Below are 20690 nucleotides of genomic sequence, written 5' to 3' on the forward strand. Positions count from 1 at the left end.
TTACTCCATCAAACTCTGTTCAGATGGTACTCTTGATCGCTATAAGGCACGGTTAATTGCACTAGGCAACAAATAGAAGTATGGGGTTAATTATGTTGAGACGTTTACTCCCGTTGCCAAAATGACACACCAACGCCATAAGTTCCTTGTTAGCAAATTGATGCTTCGTGACAAACCAGCATCAATTTGAGGGGGGATGATAATGTTAATGCTTAAATCATAACAGCAAATATCATGGCATATATCATGCACTCCCGTAAATATATAGTCATTAATAGCATAGTTGTATATATGATTATATCTCCTTATTACTAGAAATCAGCCTAGATATTAGTGATTGTAATCGCTGATATTCAGCCTTGTACACCTCTTGTATGTATCTGATATTTCTATATAACGAAAGGTTCTCTCAGATGGAGGACAATTCAATCTAAATTGTCAACATATATTGTTCTAAAAATTTCTGATTCAATCGATTAATCCTCTGTAAAGTACTCGACCGATTCGATATTTGAAATCCGATTAATCCTTATGAATTTTTCTTTATTGGATTATATATAATTATTTTTTTAAAATTAAAATACTATATTAATTTAAATATGAATAATTATAGAAATAATTACATAATAAATATATATTTGTTGATAAATAACTAATATAAACATAATAATATATTAAATATAATTTAATATTATAATACATCCGATTTTTACTCCGATTAATCTTTTCGATTAATCTCCGATCTTCATTTAATCCCAAATCAGTAATTTAACAAATTTTTCCCGATTCCCGATATCTTCAAAATCCAAATTTCTGTTATCTTTTCCTCACATTTATCAAAATCTAATCCAAATCTCGTCAAAAGGAAAAATATGGTCCCAAAAGAGAAACATTAACAACCTATGAAGAATGATTACTATTTACCCTTTTTTCAATATTTGCAGGCCACACGAGGGGATTACTAGTAATTTCCAAGTCAAAAGATTTTTCTTTTTTCTTCTCTTTTGTGTATTTTAGTACTTCTTGATTACTACAAGTTTCCCATGCTACAAAGGCCTATAACTAATCACTAACTGCCGAAATCTAGCCTTTTCCAATGACCCCATTCTTTGAACTCTTCTTGAAAGCTGACCCCTTTCCTTCTATATTTTCAAGAATTCCCCAGAAATCAGCAATACCCAAGTAGTATAAATTTACACACATAATTTTGTGTGTATAGCTTTTCCAAGATTTGACTGATACCCATTTTTCCATATTGTTGGTTCATCAAAACCCAGAAATCTTTCTTATTTTCAGGTCAATTTTTTTCTCTAGTTATATTCCCCCATTACTCAGCATGTTTCCATTATATGTGTATACATGTGTTTGTTTATGTCTATAAATATAAGTGTGTTTAACTCAACGTGTGTACCACAAAGGTTTAAGTAGTTGACTTTATCAAGAAAATATATCATGTGGGCTTTTCACAAGATCAATTATTTGATTTAAAGCTTCTTAATTTAACAAGTTGTGTGTTCTTTTTTAGCCTTTTTTATCCATTGTTATCTGTCATCAGGAAATCCTGGACATTGTCCTTGACCAGCCTGTTATTTGTTTCTTTTTATTTTCCCTTTTTCGGGTTTTATGATTTTTAAATTTATGTGTTTAATGTCCTTGTGATTCTAGTTTGTATTGGGGCTTCCATATATATAGTAGAGCAAATTTTATATAGATATCTGTTTGTAAATTTAGGGAAAGTTGTTATTAGTTTTCTTCTCTCATTTAGAGTTCAGTTTATGAAGTTAAATGTTGTAGAGGATATAGCTTATCGGAGAGATTAAACCTGTTAGAAAATGACACACAAATACGAAGAATTCAAGAAGGTATTGTAATTGTTCAGTTCTGTTCTGTTTATCCAACAGTTTATCGTATAAATTATATGGCATATGAAGTTGTTTGATTTTTCCAGCAGTATCTATTAGTTTATAATCTGGTTTAAGATATTAGTTTTGGTATGTTCTCATTGCAATAAGCTTTGCAATAATCTGGTTTAAGATATTAGTTTTGGTATGTTCTCATTGCAATAAGCTTTGCAATGTAAGTTCAGTTGTGATAACAAATAGTCATATCAGCAATGTTTTTCTTTTATCTTGATCACTGTGTATTTACTTTATTACATGTTATTTCAGTCTTTCATTCACAAGATTTTCTCAGCCAATGCAAGTAACGGAGGAAAAACAATCAAAGATATTCTTGATTCATCAGGTGAGTATCAAGAAACTTCTCCCACTTTTTCTTTTCTTAACAGAATTTCTCGGTTCTGTTTGATGGAATATATATATGACAATGATGTCTAAAAACTCTCTCCACGCATACTCACTTATCTCTATCTCTATCATATTCTGTTACTTGCTTAATTGCTTTTGAAGATGTTCTATATTTCTTTAGGCCATCAATTTCATGAGGTGGAGCCGCCCTTTGTGATTTCGAAGCTGAGTTTTTGTAATTGTCGATAAAGACATGTGACTGGTTTGGGTTCTAGCAAATTTCTCACTAGAACCATCAGTAGAATATCCTTAAATTCCTGTAAAAGATGATACTTATCATAAATAGATAAATGATCATATTCTGTTCAAAAGTAAATTTCTTGTTGCCCTTCAAGGAAATTATTGTTGGATAACTAAAGGATTAAGTTGGAGAACAATTGTGCAAGTGGTTTCATTTTGAGAATATATTCATGTGTACTTTGTCAGACTGCACAGTGAAGCAAAAAATCAAAATGCTATGCCTCAGTCTTTGGGTGTGGGTGGGTGCTCGAGTCAATTCACTATATATTTTCTCTTATTTTTGGTTTCTATTAATCTGTACACTATGCTTAAGTTCAAGGGATTTCCACCCTTCATTCTGTGAAAAGCTTTTGCCTAGAAGATTTAAGTAGATAAGAAACTTATTGTATCTCTCAAGTGTAACTGTTACTTCTCAATTATAATCTAAACTTTCTTCTTACTAGATATTCATACTGAGTCGGTGTTTGAGAGGTCAATTTGCGAAAGCCTAGGTCGTTCAATGGCAATTAGTCACGATGCACAGTCTCTACGGTAATTCTAAATTGTTTCTTTTCTACGTACTGTAGTTATTGTTTCTATATGCCTATCATAACCTATATTTTCATTTAATTTAGAGTATTTGCAGCAACATGGAATGTAGGAGGAAAATCTCCTCATAGTGGGCTTAATCTTGATAGTTTTCTTCAGATCCAAGACCAATCAGATATATATGTTCTGGGGTATGTCCTCTCCTTTTTCTGGGTCCCCCCTTCTTCCAATTTTTCCTCCCTGTTTTGTAGTTCTCTTTTTCTATATTTAAACATCTACTATTAAAGAGAACAATCCATAAGTATGAAAAATTATATAATATTTCAATTATGCATGAGCTTGTGTCATGCAAATTGACTTAGAATGTTTGATTGTACTTCATTGGTTTTAGCCTTTCTTGCATACTGATGTTTAATCTCATCTTTTTGCTCTTAGTTTCCAGGAAATTGTCCCGCTAAATGCTGGAAATGTGCTGGCTATAGAAGATAATGGGTCCGCAGCAAAATGGCTGTCTCTAATTTCCCAATCACTGAATAAAACTCCAGATGATCATGCAACTCATAACACACATACCACTTTCAAGTCAAAGCCTTCAAAATTGGGAAGTATAAAGCCAATCACAGTAAATGGCGCTTCAATGTTCTCTCAGAAAATTTCGCTTAGAACAGCCAGTAGAATATACATGGCAGAGCGCAGGAGAAGGATTAAGAGCTGCAACTGCATGCCTGAATCAGAGAGAAAGTATACCAAAGATTCATGTTTCAAATGCCAGCAATCAAATTTTGATTATAATGATTTTTCATCAGAAGAGGATGAGGGGTCAAGTGGGGTCGTAACTCCAGAATTGACTACTCTCGGTAGTACTAATCAGATGCGATATAGCCTCATAAAAAGCAAGCAAATGGTGGGAATATTTGTGACAATCTGGGTTAAAAGGGAGCTTGTCCAACACATAAGCCATTTAAGAGCTTCCTGCATTAGTCGTGGTATTTTGGGATACCTAGGAAACAAGGTTTGCTCATAGCATGATTTCCAAACTGATAAATTTATGAATTTTGGTAGACTGTCCTAATGTTGATTATGTTTCAGGGGTGTATCTCTGTGAGTATGTCCATCCTACAGACAAGTTTCTGTTTTGTTTGTAGTCATTTGGCATCAGGAGAGAAAGAAGGAGATGAACTTAGAAGAAACTCAGATGTTATAGAGATAATCAAGAATACCCAATTTCCAAAAATCTGTAGATTACCTAATTCTAGGATGCCTGAGAAAATTTTAGAACATGAGTAAGCACACTTATCACGATTTTGCAGACCTTGGCAATATTATATATGTGTATTTGTGTGTGTGTTGATTACTATTTCTTGCTTTGACATCTGATTCTATTTATCTAAACACTGGTAACAGTCGTGTAATTTGGCTTGGGGATCTAAACTATCGAATAGCTTTGAGCTACTCAGACACCCGAAAACTTCTAGAAGGAAACAACTGGGATGCTCTCCTTGGAAAGGACCAGGTAGTTGGTCGACACCACTTAAGTTTTAGAACAAAGAAACTCTCTTCCAAATTTTCAGTTTATTATTTATGTGTGTATACTATGTTGGTTCAAAGTACAAATTTTGATTGCAAAGTACAAACCCACAAACTAGTGAAGCTTTTTGTTATATGACAATGTTATATGTACTCTTAGTGGATTTCATTTTATGTATCATAATAAATAAAATTAAAAAGTTACTTCTAAATTTCTGGTTTGAATCTTTATTAGAATTCTTATTTTTCCCTGTAGCTCAAGATTGAAAGAGAAGCTGGAAGAGTTTTTAAAGGATGGAAAGAAGGAAAAATATATTTTGCACCCACGTACAAGTATTCCTATGATTCTGACACTTATGCTGGAGAAACTATTAAATCAAAGGGCAAAAGAAGAACTCCTGCATGGTATATTTGAGACTTGAGAGTTTAAGTACAAATATTGTTTATGGACTTGAACATACCAAGTGCTTAAAATTGCCTTTTCAGGTGTGATCGAATACTGTGGCATGGAAACGGAATATATCAAAAGTCTTATACACGTTGGGAGTCGCGCTTCTCTGACCACCGGCCTGTCTGTGCAACATTTTTAGTTAATATTAACGCTATTGAAGGTACATTTTACAGATATACATGACCATCATGCATTGCAAAGTTTATGTACACAAGAACAAATATGTTTTGCAGGATGGGTAATATCTTTGCATGAAACCTTAATGAGTGCTCCCTTTATGTATTTTGAATTTGGAGAATTATTCACACTTAATAGATTTTGGATGCATATCTACGTATTAGAAAAATAACTTATTTTGTGACCCTAAAGACTATCCATCTCGTTGAACAATATGGAGTTGAAACAAAAATCTGACTGGGAAAAAAAGCAGTCAAAAGCTTTAGAAGGATACTGATCCAAAGGCTTTGTAGCTGATTTAAATGTACATACATATACGTGCCGTTTATGTGTTATAGTGTACTTCATAAGAGAGGGCAGTAGGGTCCACCAAATAGAAGACTACGGGCGAAGAGCAAATGGTGCGCATTATTGAAATAGTGGTTGCCTTCAAGCATTGGATATTAAACCTTTATTACTTCTGAAAGAGATAAGTTCTATCTTAATGAAATTTGAGAGCAACACCCCTGTCATAACTGCAGGGATTATTCTTCTCCTGCCTGCTATAGTCAGAAGTATCTATCTTTTTAACAAAGTGAGGCAAAAAATAGTATGTATGTAGAGAAGTCGAAGCAAAACATCGTTTTTCTCATTTATAATGTTAGAAAAATGCCCATTTAAGAGATCAAAGCTTTTTCCGATTTCAGCATATGTTATTTTCCATTTTGACAGCTAAATTTATTAAGAGTAACAAGTTTTTGTTCTTTTATTAGGTAAAGAGCATGGCAGAAGATAACAGAACACAAACCCTAAAGCTATCATGAAGTTATGCAAACATATGATTAGAGAGACTGGAAATGAAGCGCAGATAGACTGCATACTGTCCAGATGAGAGTATATTATCATAATAAACAGTCTGTGCAGATGCTTGTAAAAATTACATGATTTCCAGTAATTATTCACAAAATGCTACCAGAAATACCTTTTTAGGGAACCTTAGAAGCTTGATAATATTCTTTATAAGTTGAAAGAAGATGCAAATTTTAACTAGCTGTTTTTTTAATTATAATAACATTCTTTATATGTTTATTTAAATATGTAATGTTAGGGTTTTTCAATTCATGTGTAGCTGGATTAAAATACAAATGCATGTTTTGAAGCAACAGCCCAATGAAAAGTGCAGGATGGCTTACGAGGCACAGATTTATGTGATCTCTTATTCATTTTTATTATCTTACTAGTTAAAACATACACACACACCTTGTCAAAATTGAAAAGGTTCAAACACTCGACAGAATAATACTCCTATAGAGCAGCAGTAATTAGCATTCCTCATACTCTGCTTCAACTAAGCTCACAAAATATCCAATCTAAAAAAATTGCTGATTTGACCTTTTCAAAATTGGAATTCTTAAATTATTTTATTTATTCATTTACATTGTGAGACGGATAAAGTATATTTTTGTTATTTTAACGTTGCTCAACTTCATTTTTTTTGAAAAAAAAATGTCAAAAAGCTAACTAATGCTTCATCTTCAATTTTTATTTTTATTTTGATAAAATGACTTGTTTTAGAAGACGCCTAAATAAATACCGAACACCGAGAAACATACATGGTCAATATTACCATTTTGAATACCCAATTGAGTATGAGTATGAGTATGCGTCTGTGGTGCATCAGATCCTAGTAAACTCTTTTAAATGACCATTTTTAGTTTTGACTTTTGAGTAGATGAAATCATATAACTGGGAGTCTTGTTTAATTTCACCGATTAACAATCACGCAAGATCTGGGTTTTATTGCAGAACCAAGAAGCGAAATCCAGCTTGCAATTTGATTTACACAACTTGCAATCAGATTGACAGCCCCCACTATCTTAAACATTACGCACGACTTTATTTGCTTAACAGGGAAAAGCTTGATCAACTCCATCGCAGACTTTGGTTTGGACTACAAATCAGTTCCTAAACTAAGCAAAAGATCTTAGTTCTTCAAAAACCAAAAGATTGCTATGGAAGATCACATTTACAATAATACTGAAGCTTTCATACTTACATAATGCATTATTTACAAGCAGCTCTCTCAAGACACAGTGAGCAACAGAAATAAGAGCACATGAGACCCTCCTTTCTTACTATAACCAGATCAACAAACACATATATATATATATTATATTGCAATAGTTTCCCAGTTTTTACTTGTAGCGTATACACCAAAAACAAATACAAATTACACAACCACATTACAGAATTTGGATTGTTTTCGACCCCAATCTTTATGACACCCACCAACTACAATACCTACACAGACCCTAATTCAAAACAAAGCCTGTAAAAAGAAACCAAGTTTAGAAATGTTATTCCACATTCATAATAGGTACTAGTAACTTAACACTAACAACAAACCCAGCGGCTTCACCTAGAATACGACACATCACGAAACAGCCCCTTTGCAAGTTTATCAAAGTCCACAGTCAAATGCACCTCCCCAGCCTTTCCACATGGCGCCATTCTGACTTGAAAGTGGATCCACAGTATAATCAGCTGTCCCTAAATTAAATGGTGAACCGTATTGGAAGTCCAACGAGTTGCCATTAGAATTGGCATCAAACACTGAATCATATGTTTTACTCTGACCAAACTGGAAATCTGTTGATGGGTACATAGGTTGATTCATGGGCATGCTTGAACTTTGAGACATATTATCTCCCAATAGATTGCCCTGTCCAAAAAAGTTATCATCCAATTGAAACTTTTGCTGTTGCAGATTATGATCTCCTAGAATGTTTAAATTCCCACCATTCAGGTTCACGTTTTGGTTCGGTTGAATATTGTTATCATAGAACGACATGAGCTCAGAAATCATCTTCTCCCCGTCATCAGGAAGGCCAATTGCAGAAGCATTAAAAGGGGCAGGTTTGTTCACCGGTTGAACAGTGGGGTTTGGTTGAGCAAAAGGTATAGAAAAGGCAGCTGGATCGCCTTTGTTGATCTGAAAGGTTGGTACAGATATCCCTTGAGAAGAATCAATTCGATGTGGGCAACTGATCTCATGATTGTGCCTTGAATTCCTGTCATTAAACCCTAATCGATAGTCACTATAAGGGCACTGTGGATACACGCATGTGTATACCTTCTGTTCCATGGACATTTGCTGAGCATCTGATGGTGGCTTCCTTTTTGGCACAAAATCGGTTACTCCGTCAACAAGTTCTCCCTTGATTGGAGCAAATGTTGGCGCCATTACTCTATTCTTTGGTTCAGTCGTCCCCAAATTAAAAAAGTTCACATCATGGGGTTTGCACTCCTCAACATCAATGTTCTGATCATTATCTACTCCATCAACGTCATAATCACTAGTTTCACTGATAAGATATGACCCGTTACCGCCAGCCATGGGACTTGAGTGGCACATATCAGGGTACAACTTTCGTGACAATGACTCCTCCTGGTTAATAATTGCCAGCCAAGTAGCACTCTCCTTAGCTGTCATCTTATCTTGCAAGCACTTAGACTGCCTCACAAGCTTGCGGATCTTGGCAATGTCAGGAGACATGTGCTTCATCACAGCAGTTAAGACACTGACTTTCCAAGCTTTCTTCAGATCATGAGGCTTCTTGTATGGTGGAGGTCCTTGGTCTTTAGGGATGCACAGTTGAGGCCACCACTCCTCATTTCCGGTAGGCCACCACGGTGGGGCAATACCCTTTTCCAACGGGAATCGCCTCTGTGGTGGGTCACAATGCTGCATGAGAGCAGACAAAAGGGAGCCTAGAGTAGTATCCTGGAGCTCTTGCAAAGAATGAGCTGCAGAAGTGGAGTTACAATCTTCATACTTGCCAGGAATGGAATGGTCTGCTTGGTACTTGGCAATTGCAGCAGGTCCATTCCTATCAAACCTGACTTTCTCCTTCCACCATGCACGAAGATTATCAGAGGCTCCGCTGACTGGCTTTCCTTTCTCAGGAATAATACCATACACAAAGCCCTGCGCTTTACATACTTCCATCATTTTTAGCATGTACTTTAGAATACCATCTTGGGCCCGAGACATTTTCTTTCTCCGTGCTTGCTCCTGAGATTGACGCTGCTTAGCACTATCGACCCCCTCCTTACCTTTTTGCTCTTTAAGGCGCCTCAAGAGCATGCGATCTCTCCACATCCTCCTCTCTAGCTCATCAACATCCATCTCTTCGTCACTGTAATCATCTTCTACATTAGCTTCATGCTCAGTATCAGGTAGCATCTCTCCCTCACCCATTGGAGCTGACAGGAAATCAAGATTACCAGAGAAATTCATTTCTTCAAAAATACCCATCGAGCAACAGCAAAATAGTCTAGGCAGATGTTTGGATATACTTGTAAAGTCTTCGAGACAAGTAGTTCTTAATGTGATCTACTATCAAAGTATGTCTTGAGAAGAAATTATGTCAACAATTTATTGTTTTGATTCACAGAGATCTCGAAGAACTGATGCACTCAACGAAATTTCCACGCTACAATTAATGAGCAGATAAAGAGTTAGTTGTTAGTGAACAACTTTAACGTACCATAGTCTACAATAATAAAAGGAGGATGAGCGGACGCCAATCAGCCAAGAAAACATCAATGCATCGCAAATGTGTTAAAATGAAGCAGCATGACAAAATTATTATTTTTATACTAAAATTTACTAAATCGCTATTGTGATCACAACCCAATCAAGTATGTTTTAATTTTCCCGAAAATAATCAATCTCGTATACAATGCAAAGAAGATTGTGGAAAAGAACATTTAAGTAAAGAAGATACACATCTCATAATGAGCAACACCTGTCACTGACCAAAAGTATAGACAAACGAAGATCACATAAGATTATTTTCAAATAGTACACGAAGATCACATAGAGCTTTATCACCATGAAAACTAAATAACACAAGGGCATGTCTTGAAATCAAATAAGAAAGTAAATAAAAACAAAAAATGAAGTCAACAGTTTTGATGGCTACGATAATGAGCCTATTGTCTGCAGAGTTTCAGAGGTTATCTCTCTATTGGAAAAAGATAGTACATGTACTATATATAATGTTTAAGAGATTAAATTTGAAAGAGAGGTTTACCTCATCAAAGGGAAACAGTGTTCTCACAAGCAGCGAGAGTAGTTAGGCAGTTATGTAAACTACTACTTCTCAGTTCTTCTGATCTTACCTAATAGAGGCTCAAGTGTTCTCTACATGGTTTTGGTGGCTTAAACAAATGAAAAAAATTGAGTTGATAGAGGACCTTCTATTTCTAGTGTTTACGGGAGAATTATTTAGCCTAAACAGGAACTTCTATAAGAGTGTGTGCAACAAATAATTTCAACAAATTCAGAAAAAATACCGCTTTACTCTAGGGTACTTCAGAACCCAAAAAAGAAATATAAAAGCAAATTATACTGGTCTGATATACACAGTCTAATTACTTATGCATTACTTCTTACAACCAAGCTCTGTTGGGTTCACCCATACCATACCACACCGTGCAAAAATAAAAAAACAAGACATAGTACTCATTTAGAATGTTTTAAATTTAGAAGATCCTTCCTGTAATCAAAATATTAGGAACACGCATTTTCATATCATAATACGAAGAAAAGTTCATTCTTGTGATCATTCCCTTAAGTTAGGATACCAATATGATGTAAAAGTTGTATCTACCTTCAACCAATCAAGGACCTTCTAAACCTACATGCAACTTAAGAGTATGATAAAATTTTGTAAAAAAAAATGGGTTACCAGTATACTTAATACAGAACTGAGATAACTATATACAAGTGTAGCATTAAACACGATGCAGTTGCCATCTATGTTATAACAAAAGAATCAATACTCGACTATAGATCACTTACTAAAACAGGCAGGAAAATACACCTATTACATATTTAACATGACCAAAGGCTTGAAAAATGGTTGATGGTGCTTAAAAAGCCAGGAATGACGTCAAGAATCATATATAAGATAAAGTTGCAATCAGATCCATGCTCATCCTTCTCTAGCAATCATAAAAAAGATTATCTACAGTCTTACAATAAAGATTTACCAAAATGAAGAACAAAATATAAGCCATCAATATATAAATTTCTCCTACAAAAAACCAACCACTTCTATAAAAAGCAAGTTTAATCAATCAACTTTCTTAACAAAAAAACCAACTTTGTGATATAAAACCACAAACACATAAAGATTCCATCTTTCTCAAAAAAAGTCAACATCAAACAAACCTTAACACATAAACTTAAAGAAAAAAACACATAATCATATACTTACACAAGCCTTCATCAAGAAAGATCCCACCTTTACCACTAAAAACACAAACAAACTAGCTACCAAGATCCACACATAGATCACACAATAAAAAGCAAACAAAAATATATAAAAAAATTCAAAAACAAAAACAAATATAAAATATTACAAGAAAGGCCAAAAGGGTGTGTAGAAAATCTCACCAGCTTCTTGGAATTAAACTAAGGAGTTACTTTGAACCATTCATTATGTGGAAGACTAAAAGTCAAGCTCCATGGCTGCTCCAAAATAATATAAAGAGAAATACAAGGGGGGGATGCAAGTGGTGAAAAAGATGATGTAGATACAAGATATGTATGTAATAAATAAATATGGGGTAGGCAAGGCTAGCATAAACAAAGAAAATGAAATGTGAAGAAGAAAGGGCGCTTCCGGTAAATGGTTATCCACTCTTTGTTTTCTTTTACAATTATAATAATACTATTGTTCAGTGCTTTTGGAAGATAGCTATTTTTTTGTTTGTTTTAGAATACAAATATTATGCGGGTAATATTTTTCAACTTCTTTTTCTTTATTCAATGTTTTTACTATGTATATCGGCACATGTGCTTTGTTTTCTTTCTACTTTCTATTGGTAGAATTTTTCTATATTTTTTTTAGACTTAATTGCTGGAAGATGGACCGAATTATAATTTCTTTGCACAAAAATAACTGACCTATGATAACAGGCGCCCGCATGACTCAACTTTAATTTTGTAAGCAGCCGATTGCGTTCCGTTACTTAACTCAAACGAACGTTATCTTTTTAGGGGTAAAGTATTTTGATTTTAACTATTAATTTGATATAATTCTAACTGTATGTATACATTAAAACATATATAACCAAGTCCTAATACTCAATGACCAAATCTAAACTTCTAATCATATAAATTAGGTGAATATGCTACAAATTAATTGCTTAAAATGGCTTCCAACACACCAATGTGACGGAGATTGAACGCTGCCAGATAACCTAAAAGTTCCAAGGCAAAGCTTAATCAGGGTACTGAAAAATTCATAGAACTTGTTATGGTGAAAGAAGATGATGAAGTTAGAAAAGCAATAAAGAAAACACAATCAAAAGAATTCAGATTTGAGCAAAAGAAAGCTTAACCACATAATATTAGGACATGACTTTTCTTTTTTAGGAATCTGCGTGGAAGGGGGAATAGTAAAAAGAGAGATCAAAGGCAATAAATTTAGATATGACGACCAATCATGGTGTTATGACAATTTAAAAGGCACTCAATTTTGCAGATAATTTGAAGATGAGCTAGCTTGCATCATGGTATCGTGGCCAGGTCCAATTTAAAATTTTGCAGCATAGACTTCAAGACTCTTACATCAATAAAAGGAAATACTCCGTAAAATTCACTCCCGCAGGTGGTTCAGCCACACCCATGCCTCCGTCACAAAGTTAATTAGTATGATTAGGGGTGCCAGTTTGGTTCTTGAATGTTAGGGTTCATTTATACATGTTATATAATATACACATACAGCTGAGATTGTATCATATTAGCCGGTAGAATGACTATATTCCAAGTTTACCCTTTCAAAAGTAACGTCCGTTTGAGGTAATTAATGAAATGCAAACGAGTGCTTAAAAAATCGAACTTCAGTCATGCAGGCGCCTATTATTATAGATCGGCCATTTTTGTGCAAAACAATTATAACTCAGTCCATTTTCCTGCAATTGAGTCTTTTTTTATTAAGTTTGTCGTAGAAGTTTGAAATTATCGTCAGATGTAATCATATATATGGTAATCGATTTTTAATGATTCGAGAATGGAGTATGTGATTTTTCAGATATGTACGTGTTATGTATTTTGGTAAATTTAACAAAAAATAATTTTTATATTAAATTTAGAGTAAATTTTATTAATAATTTAAAAAAGACTCAATCGGGACAGACCCTTAACTGTTGATGCAATCAGGTTGAAAAATAGATAAACGAACTAAATAATTAGTCATTTTATTTTCGGATTACTTAATTAACTGAATACAAATATTCTAAAAATTAAAAATGAAGATAATAATTTCCACAGTAATCAACCCGACATCACCCTTGAAAATGGTAGAAACATTACCTTCACAATTGACCCTCGCATGGATAGTGAATGTTCATACGAGCAGTTGCAAAAGCTTTGTTCAGAGATCTCTTGTTATGAGCAAATATTTTTTTGTGAGAGGTGAGCTCATACAATTTTCACCACCATTCCAAATGCGCCTCAAATATCTACCTGCCGGATAATAGTTATAGACCTGCGGAAAAATTTGTTGATGTGAGATATGTTGATGTGAGAGATCTAGATCTTATATATCGTACAATTCATTTTCAACACAATCACTACATCGTACAAAGTGAGACTGTCACATAAATCGAGACAATAAAACACAAACAATAACTCAAACATAACGTGTTAGGTCACACACACTGTAGAAGGGGGTTGAATACAGTGTTTAGGACAATCAAATCGAATATAAGAACTCAAGTAACAAAAAATAGATTTTATTCAACACAATAAACTCTGTTACAATATGGAACTGTCCTCTCTCAGTGATGAACAAATTATCACGAGAGCTGCTAGAGTTACAAAGAATAATAACTTCGATAATCGTAATACTTATAGTATAAACTCTATGCCTGTGTTTATATACTACACAATTACAAGATAATCTTCTAATTGATATGGAATATAATTCTTTTTCTTTTTGTCTTAGTCTCAATCTTCTTTCCTTTCAATCAGCCGCTTGCCTTATCTGAAAGTCATCTTATGTCCTGATATTCTCTCCTGATACATATCTTCTGAACCTTAAGTTCTGATAACTTAAGTTCTGATATCTTAAGTTCTATCTTCAGTATAAGTACTGATTTCCAGTTAAGTATTGATTTGTCCTGTAATGTAAGATCTGAAAACTAAATACAAATTATATGACACATGACATTATCAAATATATCTAACAGAACGAAACGAAAATAAATTAATTGTACGAATATCGACTGTTTGATGAATATTTTTACAGTCTCATAATGCCTGATAGAAAAGAATTTATTATTCACATACTTCTATATTTATATCTATTTATACTATCTTATAATAAACTAAACATTAAAAGTTTCGTTTGTAAGTCGGTCAATTCTAATTTCAATTGATATTGAAGTTAACTTCCTCTACCAATTTAAATTCTAATTCATATTGAACTCAATAATTGATATTTTAAGTCAACTTTTATAACCAATTTAAATTGAAATTCATATTAAAAATAGACAAAATGTTAAAAATTTAGTTGATCGGTCGGTCAATTCTAATTCAATTGATATTGAAGTTAACCTACTCTATCAATTTAAATTCTAATTTATACTGAACTCGATATAATTCTAATTGATGTCTAAGTTAACTTTTATAACCAATTTAAAGTCAACTTACTCTCGAAATATAATTTTATTTAAATAAATTTTAAAATAATCTTTATTATAACAACCAATTAAATTAATATTTAATTAAACTATAAAATAGATATTAATATTTATTAAAAATTATAAACATCGCCCGCAAGGGTTGACTCAGTTGGTCACATGTTCGAATACCAAGGGAGGAGAAGCTGTTGCGTGAACCGTGGGGTTTACTCAGTGCGCACCTGAAGCTCCGAGTTTTCTACTATAAAAAAAATTGTAAAGATCTATATCTATACAGTCATAAGACAATTATTGCCTTGAGATAAAACAAAACAATGTGCACATTTATTCAGGTTAAAACAAAATTATAATATTAATCTGATATATAATGAAATTTAAACCAAACTAAATATAATCAGTTATATTTGGTTAATATTAATATGTACTGGGCTAAGACAAAGTAATAAATACTATCTAAAAACACTGAACTAGTTTAAATACAATAACATAAATTATTCATCAAGGCTATAAAATATTATACAATTGATCCAAACTAAAAAAAATCAAAATCAAAATCAAAATATAATTCGACCCACTAAACAACATCACATATACTATTTATCCGTGTTAAAATAAAATTATCCTATTAATGAGGAATTTAAAAAAATATAATCATATCAAAAATAGTTAGATGAATTTGGTCAGTGTAACGAGTCTTGAGTTAAAACACAATAATGTAAATTATTGATCAGGACTAATGATCTGACTTTAAACACTTAACTTTTATATATATATATGTTAAAACATATATTGAACTGAGATAAAACAAATTTAATATAATATTAGTCATAATTTGTATATTATTGATATGAACCAGACTTAACTTTTAGTCAAACCATAATATTTTTAGATATGAATAAAACCATGTTGTTAATTCAATTATATTATCTTTTTAAAATATCTCTAATTAAAAAAAATCATGAATATATACATGTATTAATATATTTATCATGCAATTATATTATTTAAAAAAATTAAGTAAACAAATTTAAGTCTATGCATCACACTGATTTTAAGTTAGTACTAATATGTAAAACATGAATTATTGAAAGTCTTGGTTAATTATATTATAATATATTAAAAAATTGGTTGTCGGTCGGTACAAGACTCATTATTTTTATATAATTGTCTTTAATTAATTCTCATCAACTATTTACTTTAAACATATTATAATCGAAAGTTTTAGTGTTTGCTAATTTTGTATAGTAATAATGTTATAAATTACTGCTAATTAATTATCTATTTCAACTAAAATTTGTTATCTTATATATTTTCCAACTAAAACACCTCATTTTTCAAAATATCATGGACAATTATATTTATAATAAAAATAATATACTAGAATTACTCGTGACTAATAAAGTATCTTTTCTAGTTTAAACAAATTATCTTATTTATTTTTTCTAAAAAAATCTTCTGCCTTCCCAAAAATAACACGATAATTCTATTGAATAAAATGAAATAATAATGTTATAATTATTAATAATTAACGTATATATTTTTCATCCAAAATACATTATTTTTTATACTACTAAACACTACACCATAAACAACCTTTTGTAACACCTAAAAAAGTGTGAATAAAGGCCAAAAAGCGTTGCTTAAAGTGAAGAAAATGGTCATGCTAACACTTTTTCAAAAAAAAGGACGTAACTAATATCAACACTACCATAGGGGTCTATGTTAACACTTTTTCAATTTTTGGTAACACTAGAAAAAGTGTAATCATAGAAACATGTATGCCTACACTTTTGTTATTTTGGTAACATTAAAATTGGTGTAATTATAGACCTTTGGTAATGGTGTGGTAATACCATTATGGTATTTGTTACATCACATTTGGTGTAACCATAAGACCATGTAACACTAAATTTTGAAAAACAAATGTATCAATAGCTACAACTTGTTATCCATAGTAACACTTTTATATAGACCTTTTATGCATTTACCTATACTTTTAAATCTTTACCAATATTTTTTTTTATATTTACCAATAGAGAATATGTACAATTTATATCAATAGCTACACTTTACAGGACTCATTGCCAATACTTTATGAGAAAAAAGGCAATATAATGTTTAAAAATAGAACTTCCCCATTTCAAAGTTTACCAAACATTCATCAACAAAAACAATCCAACAACCAAAACAACCAGATAAGTACTATCAACCACCAACCGGTTCCAAGCCTACCAGCCATACCAAAACAAGTACTGGAAACTAAAACTAACTTAGCTAGCTAGGTACCACATCAAGTTCATGATAATTACTTGTTAGGTACAATACAACTTTATGGTGACCACATAATCACTTTTAACATCCTCCCTTTTTTTTATACTACTCACATAGGTTCTTTATCCTTCTCTTCCACTAATGCTTTTTAGGTATCTTCTTTTTTGCAGAGGTTTCTTTATTCTTTACACTGACTTCATTCCTCTTTCTAGAAGTTCAAAACCTAAACAACCAAGAAACAACCAAGAGGTAAAAAAATTAGTAATGTGAAATAAATAATTTGAATACAAGGAAACAATGTCATAAAATGCATGTCTACAACTATGTACATATAAATATCCATAACCATCCACTTCCACCTCCTATCTCCTAGACTAGAGGTTGGGATGTAGAACACAAATATACTTTCTATACTTTCATACATTGAATTAAGAAGGCACTACTACAATTTCACATACAACACTGGCATTACTGTTCGCACTAGAACACACGCGAAAATACACGCAAACGTACGTGATCATAAGTAGTATAAGATTTAAGTCGAGTTTGTTCCCACATAGACTGGTTTAAGTTAAGTTTAGATTATGCACTTATGCAATAATGTATGATTATCGTTCACAGCTAAGACAAGTAACAAGTTTGAGTTGGTTAACTACCTAAGAGATTATACTAGCAAACTTAAACTAAGAGATTAAAAGTGAATTACTTATATGAGAATAAAATATGGGATTCTAACTTCATTAATTACTTCATTCAAAGTTTATGTCTTTATCAGTAGTATGTGATGGTGATGATAACTAATCAGATAACACGAAACTAGTATACGTTATCTTTCGATATACGTATACCCTACTACTAAGCATCCAGAATCAAGATAGAAGTTAAGTAGACACCAATTATACTTAGACCCTATATGTCTATAAGATTTGAAAACATAACGGTTGAAGAGCAGGTTATCTATTATGATTATATAGGGTGTGTAAGATGTTTAAATTACACTACGAATTATGCATGTCAATTCATACATAAACCTATGCTAGCATGAAAAGTTATAAACCTCTATATTCACTGTCGCTTCAATAGAGATTAACAAACAATCTTAGATGTTAGCTACGCATCAAAGACGAATAAGCACAACCAAACTAGGAAATCATAAATCAACACACACTAAAGAATTAGAACAATCAGCTATTGACATCCATAAATAAATCCGCTAGAACCCCATGACAATGATTAGTTCATGATCGAACACATTGTCACCATGGGTTCTAATGAAAACATGGTAATAAAAAAGTTCAGAATACTACGATAGAATATAAAAGTAATAGGGTTTAGAATAAAGCAAAAACAAGCATCCAAAAGTATCGCCTAAATCGAAGAAAACAAAAGTATGAAACTAATTCTTCTTCTCCTTAGCCGTCTCGTGTGCTCTAGGTCTTCATAATGTTCTCCCTTCTTCCTTTCTCTTAAAAACGTCTTTTTATCTTTACATATAAGCCCCAAGTAGACCTGGACTCTCATAAAATTAGAATCATAATAGAAACAAGATTCCGCAGAAAAAAACTGGCACGGGCGCATTGCCTTGGGCGTGGGCGTGCTGCCTTGGGCGTGGGCGTTCTGCCTTGCTGGAACTCCTAGCGCGGCCGCCCTGCTTCAGGCTCGGGCGCACCTGACTTCTGACAAAAACTCTAATTTTTCTTGTTTTGCACTCCTTTCTTCGTGCAATCTTCCGAAACTCCATCCTGACCTCTTATTAGTATAAAATCATTGCAAAACTCAGTTCCTCCTCCTGACTAGCACCCTATAACAACTAAACACAAAACTGTTAGGTAACGAATTACACACAGAGGGGGGGGGGTGAATGTGTTTTTGTATTTTTATGCTTTTCTTGAATCTTTTATGGTTGTGAACAAAGTAAATTAAATCTTGTAGTAAGATGTGTTAAAATAGAAATTAAACATGTAACTATGAATAACACAGATCTTTCAAAACTCACTAAATTTTATATTAAAATTAAGAATTTTTTGCTACAAAATTTCTAGGCTCTTTGTTGATAAAGAGCTTAGCTTCTTTCTTGAGAGAAATACAAGATTTTCTTATCTAATTGTTACTTCTAACAAAGGACCGGTATTAACTTTATATGATAGTTAACTACTGGTTTACACAGTGTATAATAAGAGATGCTATTCATTTTAGTAAACTGTCACTTATCATTCCATTTTAGGAAAAGTATATCTTCCATTTATGGCTTAGCATATCTTTACATACTATGTTAACTTTGATCTTTCTTTGTCAGTTAATCTTCACCTTTGATCTTGCACACTCTTCAAGCTGCGTTTTGTAGACTTGTCAATCCAACCAGTTGGATTGTTTGTTGATTGTTAATCTTGGATATTGAACTGGTCTGCAATTTGTACTTTGAGATTTTACCTCGAGATCTCCAGTTAGGCATATAGAGAACTTGACATCTCGATAAGTATAATGGCTTATCGATATCTCTAATACTCCATAGGTGATTTGACTTGTAGAGGTCTCTGAGTTCTCTATAAGAGAATTTAGCTTGTCGAGATCTCTTCACTTCATATCTTCACTTCGGCTTATCTATATCTCTGAGTTCTCTAGTGACTTATCTTGAAAGTAGATTCTCATATCCTTTAGAGTAACAACCCAGACTCTAACTATATCTTCAGCTAACTGTTGAAAATAATCTTCATCTGATATGCACCAATTTAAAGGTAGAAAGTCATTTTGCTTGAAGTAGTTCCAGATGGCCTTTTCAGTAACTTGTACTTTTTCAGCATCCTTAGCCTTCTTAGGTTTCATTCCAACAGTTTTGTAGTGAATTATGAGTGAAGGTTTGTCTAAAGGTAAGCTTGTGATTTTCTTAAGAGATGTTTGGTTTGATGTGATTGGAGTTTTTAGGAAGGTGTTTGTAGTTTGTTTATATAAAAACTTTGGCTTAGAGGTTAGAGGAGGTTTGATAATTGAGTTTGTTGACTTTGAGGGTTGAGCTAGAGTTGTTTGGATTTTTAGGGTTTGGTGTGGTTCTGAGCCATCATGCCTTCTCTTGCGTCTTCTCTCTTCTCCCCTTCTCTTATCTCCTTCAATCTTCTCATTTTTATTACCAGTTGCCCTTTAAGGTTGACTAGGATTTGAGCCAGAAGGTTTTTGTTCATCATGCTTCTGCTCATCATCATCCTTGTCACTTCTTAGATTAAACTGAGTGGTTGGCAACGTGGTGTCAGTATTTCTGAGACACCTTTCAAGAATCACGACCATTTCTTCATCTTCAATTTTCTTGATCTTTTTATACTTCAAGTCAGATTGAATAATCATGATCAGTCTAATGTTCCCTCTCACACAATTCTTGGGCACGCTAATGATTTTGTTCTTCTTGGTCTTTGGGCATATGCATGACACTCCTTTGCTAGGATATAGATAGGCTTCAGGAAAAACTGCTATCTGTGCATTTTTAAGTTCATTGAGAAGCT

At 32.9% G+C, this 20690-nt stretch overlaps 2 protein-coding genes across 6 annotated transcripts; one reads left to right on the forward strand and one right to left on the reverse strand.

Annotated features, from left to right (window-relative positions):
- The first annotated feature begins 965 nt into the window (after positions 1 to 965).
- LOC141668453 (type I inositol polyphosphate 5-phosphatase 10-like) lies at positions 966 to 6296 on the forward strand. 3 transcript variants are annotated; one of them, XM_074475347.1, is made up of 10 exons: positions 966 to 1296; positions 2169 to 2244; positions 2990 to 3077; positions 3172 to 3265; positions 3510 to 4086; positions 4164 to 4357; positions 4479 to 4587; positions 4858 to 5006; positions 5088 to 5212; positions 5982 to 6296. In XM_074475347.1, the coding sequence occupies exons 3-10, from the start codon at positions 3062 to 3064 to the stop codon at positions 6002 to 6004; spliced, it is 1287 nt and encodes a 428-aa protein (XP_074331448.1). In that variant the 5' UTR covers positions 966 to 1296; positions 2169 to 2244; positions 2990 to 3061; the 3' UTR covers positions 6005 to 6296. The 3 variants fall into 3 exon arrangements, with proteins under 3 accessions (XP_074331448.1, XP_074331447.1, XP_074331446.1); XM_074475346.1 differs by having other exon boundaries at positions 967 to 1296; positions 3161 to 3265; XM_074475345.1 differs by lacking the exon at positions 966 to 1296 and adding an exon at positions 1475 to 1862 and having other exon boundaries at positions 3161 to 3265.
- Positions 6297 to 7354: 1058 nt separating this feature from the next.
- Positions 7355 to 11896, reverse strand: LOC141663575 (ETHYLENE INSENSITIVE 3-like 1 protein). Of its 3 annotated transcripts, none has more exons than XM_074469356.1 (2): positions 11675 to 11896; positions 7355 to 9704 (listed from the first exon to the last, which is right to left on the reverse strand). In XM_074469356.1, the coding sequence occupies exon 2, from the start codon at positions 9524 to 9526 to the stop codon at positions 7670 to 7672; it is 1857 nt and encodes a 618-aa protein (XP_074325457.1). In that variant the 5' UTR covers positions 9527 to 9704; positions 11675 to 11896; the 3' UTR covers positions 7355 to 7669. The 3 variants fall into 3 exon arrangements, with proteins under 3 accessions (XP_074325457.1, XP_074325458.1, XP_074325459.1); XM_074469357.1 differs by lacking the exon at positions 11675 to 11896 and adding an exon at positions 11496 to 11590; XM_074469358.1 differs by lacking the exon at positions 11675 to 11896 and adding an exon at positions 10308 to 11399.
- Positions 11897 to 20690: the final 8794 nt, after the last annotated feature.

Source organism: Apium graveolens, chromosome 6, assembly GCF_009905375.1.
Source record: "Apium graveolens cultivar Ventura chromosome 6, ASM990537v1, whole genome shotgun sequence".
Classification (NCBI taxonomy): Eukaryota; Viridiplantae; Streptophyta; class Magnoliopsida; order Apiales; family Apiaceae; genus Apium; species Apium graveolens.

Bases quoted from the DNA above. Each gene is read 5' to 3' on its own strand.
- LOC141668453 (XM_074475345.1), top strand. From the start codon at position 1,833: ATGACACACAAATACGAAGAATTCAAGAAG. The intron at 2,245-2,989 runs GTGAGTATCAAG...TCTTCTTACTAG, and splicing joins AGATATTCTTGATTCATCAG to ATATTCATACTGAGTCGGTG. The intron at 4,358-4,478 runs GTAAGCACACTT...CACTGGTAACAG, and splicing joins GAGAAAATTTTAGAACATGA to TCGTGTAATTTGGCTTGGGG.
- LOC141663575 (XM_074469356.1), bottom strand. From the start codon at position 9,526: ATGGGTATTTTTGAAGAAATGAATTTCTCTGGTAATCTTGATTTCCTG.